Here is a 17,267-nt window from a genome sequence, read left to right as displayed (position 1 = left end):
CACAAAGTACTTATTGAAGATCATATTAAAACATATTTAATCATTTCCTTTTGCTACATTTCAAATGCTGAAAACACTGTGACAAACACAGTTTGTGACATAAATTCAAGAAAATCTCACTAAATCCCTCTAATGTCAGATATCTCTGTTCAGTGATTATGAATCTTCCCAAACATTTATCACAAACCTGCACATTACTCTCTGAATGCTCCCAGATGCAGAGAGAACTGAATGATTGTGTGATGTGGGAAAGTGTTGAAAAAAAAAAATGGAATATCAATAATATCAATTAATGTCATAAAAATATGATTGGAGAACATTTAAACTGATGTATTCTTGTAGAAATGTGTGCTTCTCTTGTAAAATGGGATTCGTCATTCTTCACATAAGCAGCATTAAAACTATGTTAAGAATGCACATTAACAGCTGCTTTGTGTTGTCTGTGTCTTTATCGTATGGACTGAGCTCACAATGAAGCTTCTGTCAGTCCCTGTGGAGCTGAATGCAGTGATAGAGGGAACTCAACCTGAACCAGCAGCAGTGCATGAGAGAGACACTGATTCAGAGCCTACTTTCTGTTCAGCATCCCACAAATATCCTCCTGCATACCGAGACTCACTCTCGTCAACTCTTAAACACACACACACACACACACACACACACACACACACACACACACACACACACACACACACACACACACTGGTGGGCTCCTCCCTGTGGCTGTTAAGCGATTATTTTCCAGCCGGTAGGGTGTGGTGAAATCAGGGTAAACCGGAGGTAACAGTGACGTCTGGTGAAGCCAAAGCTCTTATTAAGTCATAAAAATGCACTTGCGTTTCTATTTCTGCAGTTTAAATACATGCTGCTCAATCGCTCATACTGTAATTACAGCTGTGCATTCTGCTGCTGCTGGATGAAGCACCAGGAGAAATGGTTCTATTGACTTATTCTACATCTATATGTTTATGAGTAAATGCTGTTGTGACACTGCCTGCAGTGACATTAGGAAAATCAACTCTCCTCTGTAGTTCTGAAGTGCTTGCCATGGTAACCAGGGGTCTGGAGTCATTCGCAGACATCCTGGCACCTAGTATGTTTATTGGCTGAGGGGTCTGTGATCATTTGTTGATCTAATGAATAAATGATTTGTTAAATCAAATTTAAAATGGTGTGTCTGATTGGTCCAGATGCTACATGCGATATGAATATTCAGTTTCATTCTCTTGCATGGTTTGTTGTATATCACTTCTGCTAACTGTTTTCACTTTCACCAATGTTTCATTATCACTTTTAATGTATGATGTTTTATGAAAGGGGTCATATGATGTTGCTAAAAGAACATCATTTTGTGTATTTGGTGTACACATCCTGTACATTCACGAGTTCACGCTAACATAATTAGCTGAAGTATGGTAATGCATATTTGGCCATGCTGTCCTGGGAAGGGCTCCGAGCTCGGGAATAGCCAGAACCTAGAGTACCCACCGTACAAGTGTAATATGAACTCGAAGTGAGGAGATGGGGTGGAGGAGGGATACTGATAAACCGTCAATGAATAGAGGTAAGACAGCTGTATTTATACAACAGTGTTGATTAACTTGAGTGCGCTCCATCTGTGTTAATTAGGCTAAGTATCTGAGGCTCTCCTTCCGAACCTTGTTAATAAAACATCATTTATTGTTTCTCCACTATGCCCCGCCTTTCTGAAATGCGCTGTTTTTTACAAAGCTCATCGGTCTGAAAAGCGAGGTGTACTCTGATTGGCCAGCTATCCAGTGCTTTGTGATTGGCCGAATATCTCAAGCGTGTGACGGAAATGTTACGCCCCTCACCATACTGTGATGCGTATCCTGGTCAGAACACCGGCGAGACAAGACAAAAACAATAAAACCCATTACAAACAAGGCATTTGCTGCATCCAGTGGGGACATAATTACTGATTATAATGACTTATACTGTGTTTTTACACATTGTGTTGTATCGTGCCGCGTAAACATAAAACCATGTCTGCATTTGTGATCGGAGACACAACAAACAGCTAGTTCTGCTATTCTCTAGTGTTTATCAGTTGCTGTCATTTTGAGTCCTCGGGTCTGTATGTTTTGTATGTTTTTCACGTCTCTCTTTGTTAACACACCTGATTCAGATAATCAGCGAGAGCTTCGTGCATGAACTGTGTTCCCACTGACATGCTCCCTACACAGTGTTCACTGCTCCCTACTCCCTAAGCAGGGAGAAGTTTACCTCACTTCGGAACATTCATTCACGGATTTGCGCTGCAAACATCTTCACACACAGACAAGTGTGACATAATAGTGTGACATCATATACATATTTGAGTAGGTAGTTGTGGGTTTTTTTGTGGGTTTTTTTGATATTAGGGAGTAAAAAACCGATACCGATATACCGGCCGATATTCTTAACGTGTAGGCTATATCATAGTACAGTATAGTCAAAAGTTTGGACACACTTCCCAACTTTTCACTGGTACTGTATATAGATTACAGTATATAGCCTACATAAACAGAATATATATACATACACATTTTTCACAATGATAACTCAAATAGTGTTCAAACACTTATAATGATGTGACAAACATAGGCCTATGTAGTGGAGGCAGGGTATTTAACAATTTAACAATAAACCTTATTATTCAGAATGAGTCTGACATCAGTGCACTTTACAGTAAACTTCACTTCACTTATAAATAACTTTATAAAAATATTAAAAGAAATATATAAATTTTGTTTTGAGATTAAACAAGGTAACTGTGTAGGGCGATCAAGCTACTGCCAAACCAACAGGGGGGTGTTTATTATGGAAGAATTGCTTTTCCAAATGTAAACATCTAAAATGAATAAATAATAATAATTTTTTTTTTTCCCCCACAAACTCTGTGTTGTGTATTTTCTGGTAATCAAATGATCATGTAGAACATTTGTCTTTTTGCAGTTTAATAGCCTGTTCACAGACACAGTCTCTCTCTCTCTCTCTCTCTCTCTCTCTCTCTATATATATATATGTACTGACCTGTTTTTTATTTATTCATTAAAAATTAGATAAATTCCATGAAATTCCACGTTGTACAGTAAATTTCTGTTTTTATGACTGGATTCTGCGATTCCGTCCATGTTTTCTGCATTGCGGAAATCATACAGCCCTACTAATGTAGCAAACGAATATGATAAGCTCATTGTGAGGGTTAAAGACGGGGACATTGTTGTTTGTTTACTTGGCACTGAGTCTCTCCAACTAGGTGACAACGAAGCGTTAAATCATTCAACAGACTCGAGCCACCACCGCACTGCTGTCTTTTGGACTGCAGAAAGATACTAACTTTTCAATCTGCTACGTCACTGACTGTACTGAGGAACTATGCTGACACCGTGTCTGTGCCGCAACAGGAAGTGACAAAGCGACCATTGAAAATCATTTGAACTTTGAGTCCACACGTCATAAATAGAACGAGTCATCAGTTTACTGCATCCAGTGTAGACAACATCTAAATAGAATTCTATTGTATTTTGTTGCGCTGTGCGATGTGATGTGACCGATGTAATAATAATAATAAGCCTGAGTTCTTGGCTGTGGCGCGGCATGTATTAACACCAACATTGACTGAGTGGCCATGATCAGCTCTGGTGGCCTTAACAAAGGCTTTAGTGCGCCGCATGATGTGCAGATCAGCTGTAGTCTAATGCTACTGAATCTGCTGTTAAAAATGAGCCATCCATTCATCATATCATCATGCAAAACTAAGAATTAGAATCATTGTAATGTTACGATTAAATATAGGTGTGGGTTGGTGGCGGGTGGATAATTTGAAGCAGTGGACTCGGTTGAAGTTTGAGCTCATCCGCGCATCTCTACACTACACTGACCTGAGTCTCCAGTAGCAAACAATGGAGCAAGCTCTACTGGACAAACAAAGTTATTACACCATTCAGAAGCATTTAATCTGCATTATATACTCTGAAAAAAAAGTTAATATCGGTGGTATATTCACCGATACCAATATATCAGCGACAGGCTCATATCAACCGATAATATTGGCTAAACAATATATCGGTCGGGCTCTAATAAATACAATTTAAAATCACGTCTTCCACACTTCAGTGCACTTTGAATGGAACATATACGTTCGCTTTGAACTGGAATCATGGCGGAATATCCTGTGATGTCCACTTTGCAGGGAACTTATGTTCGAATACAGCAAACGTCTGTAGCCACAAGAGAAACATGCAAAATGTACAGAGCAGGGGGTGCGAGGACTGGAACTGAGAACCGCTACTCTACACTGGTGTTGTCTCATGTCTGAATCATCAGTGACAAATCCTTTACACATGTAAACGTACTTACAGACTGAGAGTCAGAACAGCCGGCATTGTAGTCTTCTATCCCAGTCCTCCATACAACTTAACCACTGATTTCTAGTTGTGTCCTCTTTTGGAAGGACAAACAAAATATTTTCGCTTTCACAATGAAAAAGCGACTCCACGACATGGCGCCGGCGGCAGCAACGAGAATCAAAGGTTACGCCTTCTTTCTTTGTGTGAACATTTGGGCGGCATTATGCAAATCTTCCCACATAGTGATGTAGACGTGTGGGGGCGTGTTTAAACAAGGCGTTTCAGGGGGGTGTGGACGAGTCTTAACTTTGGTAAAGAATATCTCTTTGGATTTGAGACTTTAGTCTTTGCAGCTTTACAGATCTTCTTTATTCACCAAGAGATTTTAACACTCCAAAGAGAAAGGAAAACTTGAAATCACATCATATGACCCCTTTAACAAAGTTTGGGAGGAGGATGTTCAGATAATCAACCAGTTATACCACTGGATGGACAGATTCAGATAATCAACTTAATTAGCATGACAGGAGGTATATATATACAGCCAACTCACCCCTATCCCACAAAAGTTTTTTAGCATCCCCCCACCACCCCATCTCCTCTCTCTCAGTTATATCTGTCCCAGATAAGGATGCAGAGGAAGTACTTTGGGTTCAGATTAAATCCTGAGCTCAGAGCCTTCCCCTCGAACAGCACGCCAAATACACACACTCTTTGCTTTATCTGATTATATGTAAGTGCGAACTCATGAAGTAACTTTAATAATTATAAGCAATGGATACATTTATATACCACAATGTAAACAATACAGTATAATATCTATTGATTGACATCAGCCCTACTCTGCTCTTTGAAAACTCCTGGTCCATACCAAGGGTTTTCAAATTGTTCCTGAAACCTCCCCAGCAATACAGGAAATATGCAGCGCTGTAGATGATGCATCTCAGACTAACCAGCATTTGAGTTCATCAGAGAGCTTTGTGCTTGTAGTCTCATCAAACGTCTGAAGTCTTAAGATGTGAAAACATTTTCATAAGTTTGTATGCGTTGACCATGACGGGCAGTAGTTTGGCGGTCATTCTCCTCTTCACGCAGCCTACAGGGTGCAGGTCAATCCCAATGACTGCAGCAGCTTTCCTGGTCAGCCTGGCCTTCAGCTTCTCTATGCTCTTCATGATGTGAGAGGTCACTGCTCTGCAGACAGACATGATGTTGTCCAGAGCACTGAGAGGGTCTCCAGCACTGAAGCTCAGCTCTGGGACTAATAGTGTCAGGTCCTGCAGTCTCACCTCTTCACTGCCCTTCTAAGCTGACCCTCTGTGCTGATAAGTATAGCATCTACCCTGAATAAGGTCTGTTGGCTACTTTTAAGTTGCTTGTGATCATTTTTGCAATCACCATTCACACATTCCCATGCTGCAAGGTGTTACGTAAAGTGTGCTGTCCTACAGTGCGTGTACTGACCTCTCTCCTGTGTATCCTGCGCTACACACGCACTGACCAGTGGACGGAGAACAGCTTCCTCCATTATGGCACTGACACTCCTGTGAGCAGTTCTTCCCGAAGCGTCCCGCCGGACACGGCTGTCCACACACCATTCCCTGAAAACAACACCAACACACTACTGTCACAACGTTTTAAAACAAATCCAAGTAATAAAACAACACTGCCAATGCCCAAACATGATGAATCTGAAATATTTATCACTTCTAGACTTTGGTTTTACACCGGCGTACCATCCAGCCGGCCGGGCAGGAGCATTCTCCAGTCACATGATGACACACGCCGCCGTTCTGACAGGGACAGCGCTCTTCACACTGCCGCCCATGTTTCCCTGGAGGGCACAGGTCCTCGCAGCTGCACGCAGACACCAAACACAGGCTTCAGACTCTCACACACTGCTGTCTCTGAGCGCATGCAGCGTGCAGGTCAACTTACAACGCTCCCGTGTATCCAGGGCTGCAAACGCACTCTCCGGTGACGTGGTGGCACGTGGCGTTGTTCTGGCACAAGCACCTCTGCTGGCAGCCGTGTCCGTAGGTGGAGCGCTCGCAGAGATCCTCGCAGCGCCAGCCGCGGTACCCGGGCGCACAGAGGCAGGCTCCGGTGATGGGGTTACACAGCGCCTCGTTCTGACACTGACAGCGGCTGCTGCAGTGCGGACCCCAGTGATCACCGTCACATGCTGCACAAACACACAAAGCTGCATTTCACTTCCATACCAGACACAGTAAATCCTGCAGTGTGGAAAATAAAGCAATGAAAACCACGAGAGTTCGGCTGTGATTTTGTATCCTGGTAACATCAGTGTAGCCAGGATGAGATTTGTTAAAAACAAAGAGGGGGATTTTTGAATCTTTGAAATTTGAATGTAGAAATTTGTAGAAAATAATCAGTAAAAATACATAAAACAATTGTTTATAGTAAACTAAATACATTTTAAACGATTAACTTACTAACTTAACAACTGACTTACTGAAATGTATTTATATCATTTACTGTTGTGTAGCGTTTGGACCAATCAGACACACAACTATTTGTTATATTTAACAAATAATATCTAACACCTCCTCATCTAACCAAAGGGTTTATGGATCCTTCCCCCAAAATGCAACTATCACCTCAAAAAGGGCAGAACAGGCCTCTGATACACTATCTGATGACACTAGGTTTACGGCGCTCAGGAATGTGGCAGAGCAACTCTTAACTCAAGTCTCTCAAAAACAGACACATAATGCACATAAAAAGGGACTCATCAAATTTTGCTTTTAGTTTTGGCTTTAGCTTTTGCTCTTAGCCATGCCTTTAGTCATCACTTTTGACATTCTCTGAGCGCGGTTCCAGCGTGCTTCGGCCTGCACGCCTGCTGCTACTTAGCCACGATGAGAAGAAACACCACCTAGTCTCGTCAAACTTTACTTCTGTTCTTTTACTTTAGTTTTTCTTTTCCGTTTGAGAGTTTCGTGTTCTGAGTGAAGTTTTGTAACGCCGTGTCTCAGAGTCTGACCTCGAGTGCCCGTTCAACTTCAGCCAGCCCACAACTCCGCATCTTCAGCCAACGCCCAACCACGGGCTTCCCAAGACGTCACTTCAACGACTACTGAACTTCCAGCCAATCAGCAACCTCGGGAAACCCCCTTTCAGCGACAACAAAGGGAACCCCGTTACACAGGCATCACAAGTAACGTACCTCCAGACTCACATCTGTACTGGTGTTATCTAATATAATTTTAACCTCATTGAGGAACTCAATGCGAGTGTTAATTAAGTGACTGATGGTTGTTCATGTCTATGCAATTTCACGTATTGCTGTAAACTTGGGATTTCACATTTTCATTCTCTTAAACTCATTCTTTCCTAACTTTCTATCTTCCTGCAACTTGTGTGAATGTGTGAGTGCGTGTGCTTATGTGTTAGATTAGTTTATATGTCTTAGATTTATCTAATAAAGCCTTATTTATATTGAAAAGAGAAGTATCTTGTGTAAATGATTCCCTTTGAGCTAAATTGACTGTTTCCCTTACACACACACACACACACACACACACACACACACACACACACATATATATATATATATATATATATATGTATATATATATATATATATATATGTATATATAATTTTTTTTTTTTAGTTATTGGTGTTAGTTTAATTAGTAATTATTCCCTTTTTTACTTTAGTTTTTATCAGTTCTTTTAGATTTGTGTTCTTGTGGAGCTTTGTCCTGACTGGTTTTGTTAGAGTTCCTGCCGGCTGGTTTCTTCGTCCTGGCACCTGGTCTGCTTCAGAGTCTGCGGTCATCAAGTATCTGAACTCAGCTTTATGGTGTCTTGCTTGGTCTTCCCCATCTGCCCGGTCTAGCTGCTTTCTCTGCAGCTCATCTGCCAGCGCTCTTCCCTAGCTGCCTCATCTCTGTTCCTGCTGTTGATTCACTCACCTCACTCACTCTGCGATTGGGTTCTCTTTCCAGATCCCTGACACATAAGTATATTGTACACCCATTGTTTCTGGTGTATGATTGTGTGTTATGTATTAGATGTATGATGGTGTATTATCAGGGTTCAGGAAGTACAGGACTTGTGTGCTTCAAACTATCTCACTGTACTATGAGTTTTAAGATAGAATTTACCATCAGGGCTGGAAAATCCCTATTACTTCCAGGCCTTTTCAAGACCGTGGAAAACCAGTGTCATGTCCAGAGTATTTTGAGGGTATTCTGAGACAATATTTGTACTGTTTTGTACTGATTTGATCAGAGCTTCGGTGTCTCACACCACCCTAATTCACCACGGAGCTTGAGTTCAAATAAGACAAACAGTAATCAATCATCTCTGAGACTTTGACGTGAATATATCAGTGTTTAACTTCTTTAGGTCATACTGTGCTTCTGAATGTCTTCCACATGACCTCATTGAAACCTCCATAATGTTTCTTCAGGCTAATTAGAGTTAAAACGTGACCCGGTTCACTGAGCAGACATGAAGGCTGTCCATATTCACTCTGTTTAGTATCCTCTGTGCCGCTCATCCATTACCAGCTCACGCTTCACAGCAGTCGAAAGTCCATGAAAAATTCCTTTCATTTGCTGGAATGTAAAAACCTTTATGCTTTAACCGAATGTCTCAAATACTTCAGGATCACAGGTGTTTGAAGCATGCTTTCAGCAGATGAGCATCAAAAACACCACAGCACACAGAGCACAGTATTCAGGTGATGTCTCCTAGTGTCTGATTTTGATTGAGATGATGAGACAATGAGAACATCACTGCCTAGATATAGAAGCATCAAAGTGTCTGTGCATTCAGTACTCTCTCATACAGACGCTCACCCTCATTTTACAACATAAATCACTTAAGACACTTTCACACCAATCCACACATAAAGAGCAGCACAGAATTAGCTGTGAAGATGTAAGTGTGTCACTGTGGGCTTCATCAGAGACTGAAACTCAAACCATCACAGCAGATGCTCTGAGCTCCAGCCTCCACACGATTCAGACCAGTGTCCCTCTAATCAACAAACAGGGTCAAGTCACATTTATTTGCATTACACTTTTCACAATACATATTGTTTCGGTTGATGTGTACATTCATTATGGTCAGAATTTCTGCAAGCTAAAGAATAACTGCATAGGAACAGATCATTTAAAACGGTAGTGCTGGGTATTTAACTAATTTTTGACACATATATATGACATATATATGGCATGTACATGTCATGACACACACAAACACACACACACACACACACAATATATGGCATATATATATATATATATATATATATATATATATATATATATATGAATCTGAATGAAAGACATGTATTTGAGCATGTTGTGTTATTGTGCTGCACCGGCCTACATCTGGCATCACATGAGCTCTGCCCTGAGGTCATTTCCTGTGTTTCTGGCCAATCAGTGCCTTCTCTTTGTTTTGATGAAGAAAAGGCCTTTCTTCCTTCAGCCTTAATTCAGTGCAGGGTGTTTTGTTGTCATCTTGTGGCCCGGAAAGGCCAGATACAATGAGTCTTCAGACAAATTAAAGTCGTATCACAGCTGACTGCAACCATGCTGCCAAATCCTTCTTCATAATCCACTATAATAAAACCAGGACTAAGAAAAGCAGTGGTAAACTAATGCTGAGCAGCCGAGCGTGTTCAGAGACTCAGACATAACAACAAGAGCTGAACGTCCAGACTCCTGATAACACATCCAGATCATTCAAGATCCCTTAACTTACTTACCACTGAACTATGTTTAGTATGTAATGCAAAAAGTTTGTAATAATTGATTTTCATTGCAATAGGAGTTGATTTGTGTGATCTGATTCATGATGCGTTTCCTGTATCATGACGTTTCCTCCTCTACATGTAATACATGGATTTCTGATATCACATTCAAGAGAGTGATGTTACAAAAGTCTTTTGACTTCAAGGCTAAAACATAGGTACGTTTCTATAACAGTCTTTATAAGTATTTTATTATGTTTACATTTACATTGTGCTTGCAGTATCCTCTCAGCTATGTTCCTTCTAAGAGAGAAATAGTATCTCTGAGAATTTCCAGTCAGGATTTAGACCAGGGGTCGGCAAGTAAGTTTGGCATCAGGCCAAAAAACAAATTCGCCTCTAGTTGGCGGCCCAGAACATAGTCAGAGGATAATAAAAAAAAGATGAAAAATGCACCTAGAATTGTCTGTGACAGACTGTTACCTTTTGTAACCTTCTGTTACCTTTTGTGTCTTTTGTAACTGGTAGTGAGCTTTCTGTGTTAGATTCTGTGGGAGGACAGTCATTAACAATAAACCACATTTGTGTGGCGGTGTCCAGCAGAGTAGGTGAGCGGAGTGAAGCATCAACAATTTCCCTCCGCGCTCCGAGCACTTAATAATCACTCTGCTTCAGCTCCACTCCTCGCTCACTGAAATCAGAAACACCGCTCCTCCTTCACCCTTCACTCTGCAGCTAAAGTATTTCAGTATGTTTGAAATATCACTGTTCTGTTCATAACATATTAAAAAATAAAATAAATCAAATAATGAGAGTTTAAACGTGGCTTATTGGAACACTAGTGTGCAAACTTTTTTCCTACCACATGACAAGCTTATAACATGGTTGTCAGCATTAAAAGGTATAATTGCTGCTTTTTGCGGTGTAAATTTTTTTTGTGATGAAAATAACTCAATTTTATTAACCTACGGTTATTTTACCTACGGATCGATGCATTTTTTACATATTTCTGCTCATTCAAAATCAGATACAGATTAAGTTAATTTTTTTAATACATTATTGAGAGAGCGATTGCATGTTATAGTACTTGTTTAAATCATCCAGGCTATCTAGAAGGAACAAACAAATTCCTTGAGAACTATAACTTCCCGCTCATGTCCATCACCATAATCATAGCCTTCACATTCTTTCTGATTTGAGTAATCTGTCTCTAGCAAGCTAGCTAAATATGTTTAACATGTGAATTCTTGCTAAATATGCAGTTATATGATGGCTCATTGGCGTGGTGGTGCACTCTTGGTGCAAGTGAAGAGCACGAAGCGCTGACTTTCAAAAAAATTCCGCTCCTCACTCCATTCAAAATCACACCGCTACACTCTACTCACATACTCTGATTGTGAGTAACTGTTGCTGTCATGACATATCTATTTCAGAACCAGATGCTATCAAAATAATCTGCCTGCGGCCGCGGGCCAGATATTATTGTTGGCGGGTCAGTTTTGGCCTGCGGGCGGCCTGTTGCCGACCACTGATTTAGACCGTATCATAGTACTGAGACTGCTCTCATCAGTCACAAATGACCTGCTCTTATCATCTGATCGTGGTTGTATTTCTCTATTAGTATTACTGGATCTTAGTACTGTGTTTGACACTACTGACCACAACATTCTTTTGAACAGACTAGGAAATTATGTTGGAATAAGAGAACGTGTTTTGGCATGGTTCAAATCGTACTTCTGACCATCATCAATTCGTAGCAGTGAATGAAGAGGTATAGTTGACAGTTCACTATAGATCCTCTGAGGAACAGTTCCACTCATTCTCTACTATAGGAGAGGAAGAATTGTATAAACTTGTTAAATCATCTAAACCAACAACATGTATGTTAGACCCTATTCCATCTAAGCTCCTAAAGGAGGTGCTTCCAGAACTCATAGATCCTCTTCTGACTATTATTAATTCCTCATTGTTATTAGGGTATGTCCCCAAAACCTTCAAACTGGCTGTTATTAAGCCTCTCATCAAAAAACCACAACTTGACCCCAAAGAACTAGTTAATTATAGACCGATCTCGAATCTCCCTTTTCTGTCCAAGATACTAGAAAAGGTAGTATTCTCACAATGATATTCCTTCTTAGAGAAAAATGGCATCTGTGAGGATTTCCAGTCAGGATTTAGACCGTATCATAGTACTGAGACTGCTCTCCTTAGAGTTACAAATGACCTGCTCTTATCTTCTGATCGTGGTTGTATCTCTCTATTAGTGCTATTGTATCTTAGTGCTGCTTTCGACACTATTGACCACACTATTCTTTTGCATAGATTAAAACACTTTGTTGGCATTAATGGAAGTGCATTAGCATGGTTTAAATCGTACTTATATGACCGCCATCAATTCGTAGCAGTGAATGAAGAGGTATCATTTCGATCACAAGTGCAGTATGGAGTACATCAAGGCTCAGTACTAGGGCCGTTACTCTTCACGCTTTACATGTTACCCTTGGGAGATATCATCAGGAAACACGGTGTTAGCTTTCACTGTTATGCTGATGATACTCAGCTCAGTATATTTCTTCGTGGCCCGGCGAAACATACCAATTTGAAAAACTAACGGAATGCATAGTCGATATAAAAAACTGGATGACAAGTAATTTCTTACTGCTAAATTCTGAAAAAACAGAGGTGTTAATTATAGGGCCTAAAAGCTCTGCATGTAATGACCTAGAACGTTGTCTAAGCCTTGATGGCTGCTCTGCCAATTCTTCGTCATCAGTTAGGAAGCTAGGTGTGCTATTTGATAGCAACCCTTCCTTAGAAAGCCACTTTTCTAGCATTTGTAAAACTGCATTTTTCCATCTCAAAAATATATCTAAATTACGGCCTATGCTCTCAATGTCAAATGCAGAAATGCTTAATCCATGCGTTTATGACCTCAAGGTTAGACTATTGTAATGCTCTATTGGGTGGTTGTTCTGCACGCTTAGTAAACAAACTCCAGTTAGTCCAAAATGCAGCAGCTAGAGTTCTTACTAGAACCAGGAAGTATGATCATATTAGCCCGGTTCTGTCAACACTGCACTGGCTCCCTATCAAACATCGTATAGATTTTAAAATCTTGCTTATTACTTATAAAGCCCTGAATGGTTTAGCACCTCAGTATTTGAACGAGCTCTTGTTACATTATAGTCCTCCACGTCCGCTGTGTTCTCAAAACTCTGGCAATTTGATAATACCTAGAATATCAAAGTCAACTGCGGGCGGCAGATCCTTCTCCTATTTAGCGCCTAAACTCTGGAATAACCTTCCTAACATTGTTCGGGAGGCAGACACACTCTTGCAGTTTAAATCTAGATTAAAGACCCATCTCTTTAACCTGGTTTACACATAACATACTAATACACTTCTATTATCCAAATCCGTTAAAGGATTTTTAGGCTGCATTAATTAGGTAAACAGGAACCTGGAACACTTCCCATAACACCCGATGTACTTGCTACATCGTTAGAAGAATGGCATCTACGCTCATATTAGTCTGTTTCTCTCTTATTCCGAGGACACCGTAGCCACCAGATCCAGTCTGTATCCAGGTCAGAGGGTCACTGCAGTCCCCCGCATCCAGTATGTATCCAGCCCAGATGGTGGATCAGCACCTAGAAAGGACCTCTACAGCCCTGAAAGACAGCGGAGACCAGGACTAGAGCCCCAGAGACAGATCCCCTGTAAAGACCTTGTCTCAGACAACCACCGGGACAAGACCACAGGAAACAGATGATTCTTCTGCACAATCTGACTTTGCTGCAGCCTGGAATTGAACTGCTGGTTTCATCTGGTCAGAGGAGAACTGGCACCCCGACTGAGCCTGGTTTCTCACAAGGTTCTTTCTCCATTCTGTCACTGATGGAGTTTTGGTTCCTTGCCGCTGTCGCCTCTGGCTTGCTTAGTTGGGGACACTTCATTTACAGCGATATCGTTGACTTGATTGCAAATTATTGCACAGATACTATTTAAACTGAACTGAGCTGCATGATGACATCACTGAATTCAATGAGGAACTGCCTTTAACTGTCATTTTGAATTATTGACACTGTTTTCCTAATTAATGTTGTTAAGTTGCTTTGACGCAATCTTTTTTGTTTAAAGCGCTATATAAATAAAGATGACTAGGTATCATATCGATCACAAGTTCAGTATGGAGTACCTCAAGGCTCAGTACTAGGGCCGTTACTCTTACCGCTTTACATGTTACCCTTGGGAGATATCATCAGGAAACACGGTGTTAGCTTTCACTGTTATGCTGATGATACTCAGCTCTATATTTCTTTGTGGCCCAATGAAACCTACAAATTAGAAAAACTAATGGAATGCATAGTCGATATAAAAAACTGGATAATGAGTAATTTCTTACTGCTAAATTCTGAAAAAACAGAGGTGATAATTATAGGACCTAAAAGCTCTGCATGTAATAACCTAGAACACTGTCTAAGACTTGATGGCTGCTCTATCAATTCTTCATCATCAGTTAGGAACCTAGGTGTACTATTTGATAGCAATTTTTCATTAGAAAGCCACGTTTCTAGCATTTGTTAAACTGCATTTTTCCATCTTAAAAATATATCTAAATTACGACCTATGCTCTCAATGTCAAATGCAGAAATGTTACTCTATGCGTTTATGGCCTCAAGGTTAGATTTTTGTAATGCTTTATTGGGTGGTTGTTCTGCACGCTTAGTAAACAAACTCAAGCAGGTAGTTCTTACTAGAACCAGGAAGTATGATCATATTAGCCCGGTCCTGTCAACACTGCACTGGCTCCCTATCAAACATCATATAGATTTTAAAATCTTGCTTATTACTTATAAAGCCCTGAATGGTTTAGCACCTCAGTATTTGAATTAGCTCTTGTTACATTATAGTCCTCCACGTCCGCTCCGTTCTCAAAACTCTGGCAATTTGATAATACCCAGAATATCAAAGTCAACTGCGGGCAGCAGATCCTTTTCCTATTTAGCGCCCAAACTCTGGAATAACCTTCCTAACATTGTTCGGGAGGCAGACACACTCTTGCAGTTTAAATCTAGATTAAACCCATCTCTTTAACCTGGCTTACACATAACACACTATCACATTTCTATAATTCAAATCCGTTAAAGGATTTTTAGGCTGCATTAATTAGGTAAACTGGAACCGGGAACACTTTCCATAACACCTGATGTACTTGTTACATCGTTAGAAGAATGGCATCTACGCTCATATTAGTCTGTTTCTCTCTTATTCCGAGGACACCGTAGCCACCAGATCCAGTCTGTATCCAGATCAGATGGTGGATCAGCACCTAGAGACCACCTCTACAGCCCTGAATGTAAGCAGAGACCATGTCAACTAGATGAGCCCCAGAGACAGATCCCCTGTGAAGACCATCAGCACAATAACCACGGGAACCAGATGAGTCCTCTGCACCTGTGTTGCAGCCTGGAATTAAACCACACCGTGCTGGTTTCATCTGAACAGAGGAGAACTGGTCCCCCGACTAAGCCTGGTTTCTCCCAAGGTTTTTTCTCCATTTCTGTCACTGTTGGAGTTTTGGTTCCTTTGGCTTGTTTAGTTGGGGACACTTGACTGATTGCACAGACACTATTGGAAGAGAACTGAACTGGATGATGAATCACTGAATCATCAATGAACTGACTTTAGCTGGAAAATGACTCTGTTATTGTCTTCTTGCATTATTGAAAAACTATTTTTCTGTTTGACTCTGTAAAGCTGCTTTGACACGATCAGTATTGTATAAAGCGCTATAGAAATACAGGTGACGACTTGTTACGCTCAATCCTTCAACTTTGTTAATGGAACAAAATCACATATCATTTTTACATTTGACATTTGTAAATCATTTTACAGATTTTTTTCTCTTAGTACAAAGCACAAGACTATATATGAATAATATGGTGAGGTGCAATGATATTTATTCATTCTTTAACCCCAAAACATTCTGAATGCAGCAGGGCTGTCACAAAATATATTCAGAAAAATTGGATTATGGATTATTTTTGAAGACACATTAAAACTATGTGATAACTACCCTTGGCCTATATGTATTCAAAACCTACTGTATCAGGGTTGAAATAATCTACTGTTTACTGTTAGTAGCAATTACTCTAACTATTAATGCAAACTTGTTATACTCTGACCAAATCTTTATTTGTTACAGAACTTATGTAGCTCCGCCCCTGTTCACGGCTTCCGTTTGTATTTCTACAGCGTTAAGGTCAGATCTTACAGATTTATGAATGAACAACTTCTTTTAAAATCTTCCTGCTCTACTGACATTTGATACGACATCCACTTTAAACTTTACAATGCACATGATAACTTCAGTTAACTCTTCAATAAGTCCATCCACTTCACAAGCAATAACTCTTCAACAGCGATGCTACAGAGCTACAGCATTTCACCAGCAAGAGGAAGCTGAATAAACACGAGAGGACAGAAGCAGCTGTTGGTTTGCTTCTTTTGGTCTTTGCTGAAAGATATGAGACTCCAGCATACATACTGACCACTGTCTGATCAGTAAAAATGTTATAGTAACAGTAATATATAAATTTGAGTCAGGAGTGCATGAGTCACGATTTATTCTGGAATTTAAAATTATTTCACAAAAAAGAGGACACATATTCCTTCGATCATGTCTGCTTCTATTTATTTGTAATCACATGGCTGCACTAAATAACTCCATAAAGGCTTTAAGTCCAAAAGTGTGCACTTTTAGAAAAAAAAAAACAGCAACAACAACTGATATATTCCCATTTGTTTGTTGTAATGCTTTAGAGAGAATTTTAATTTCTATTAATGTTCACATTAAATTCTGCAGTCTGAGACTCTGATGAGGTTTGTGTTTGTTCTCCTGTCTCACTATACCATTATCCTTTCAGTCAGAGCCACAGTGAACAGTTAAACCGGAGTTATGATAGAATTTATGGCATATGTGTTATTATGAATTAGTATTTTATGTAAAGCATTGTTCCAACACACAAACATTTAATTACGTTTGCATAGATACTAAATCAAAATATTGACATATAGACGGCATCTAAAATGTAAATCATTTACTACATATGAACAAATGTTAACCAGTCCTGATTTATTTTATACATTTTGATTTCATTTCAATTAATTGGTTG

The 17,267-nt window shown here is 40.1% G+C and overlaps 1 protein-coding gene across 2 annotated transcripts in view; it reads right to left on the bottom strand.

The window, feature by feature from the left end:
• LOC109057367 (multiple epidermal growth factor-like domains protein 10) overlaps positions 1 to 17,267 on the bottom strand; it is a 49,521-nt gene that overhangs the window by 17,886 nt on the left and 14,368 nt on the right. For both annotated transcript variants that reach the window (XM_042764729.1, XM_042764728.1), the window contains exons 6-8: positions 6,294 to 6,540; positions 6,092 to 6,212; positions 5,820 to 5,956 (exon numbers count right to left, since the gene is read on the bottom strand). In XM_042764729.1, coding sequence (XP_042620663.1) covers positions 5,820 to 5,956; positions 6,092 to 6,212; positions 6,294 to 6,540 — 505 coding nt within the window. The remainder of the gene's footprint in view (positions 1 to 5,819; positions 5,957 to 6,091; positions 6,213 to 6,293; positions 6,541 to 17,267) is intronic.

This window comes from Cyprinus carpio, chromosome A10 (genome assembly GCF_018340385.1).
Source record: "Cyprinus carpio isolate SPL01 chromosome A10, ASM1834038v1, whole genome shotgun sequence".
NCBI lineage: Eukaryota > Metazoa > Chordata > Actinopteri > Cypriniformes > Cyprinidae > Cyprinus > Cyprinus carpio.
Note: the sequence above shows the minus strand (reverse complement) of the source record. Positions and strands in the feature narration are given on the sequence as shown.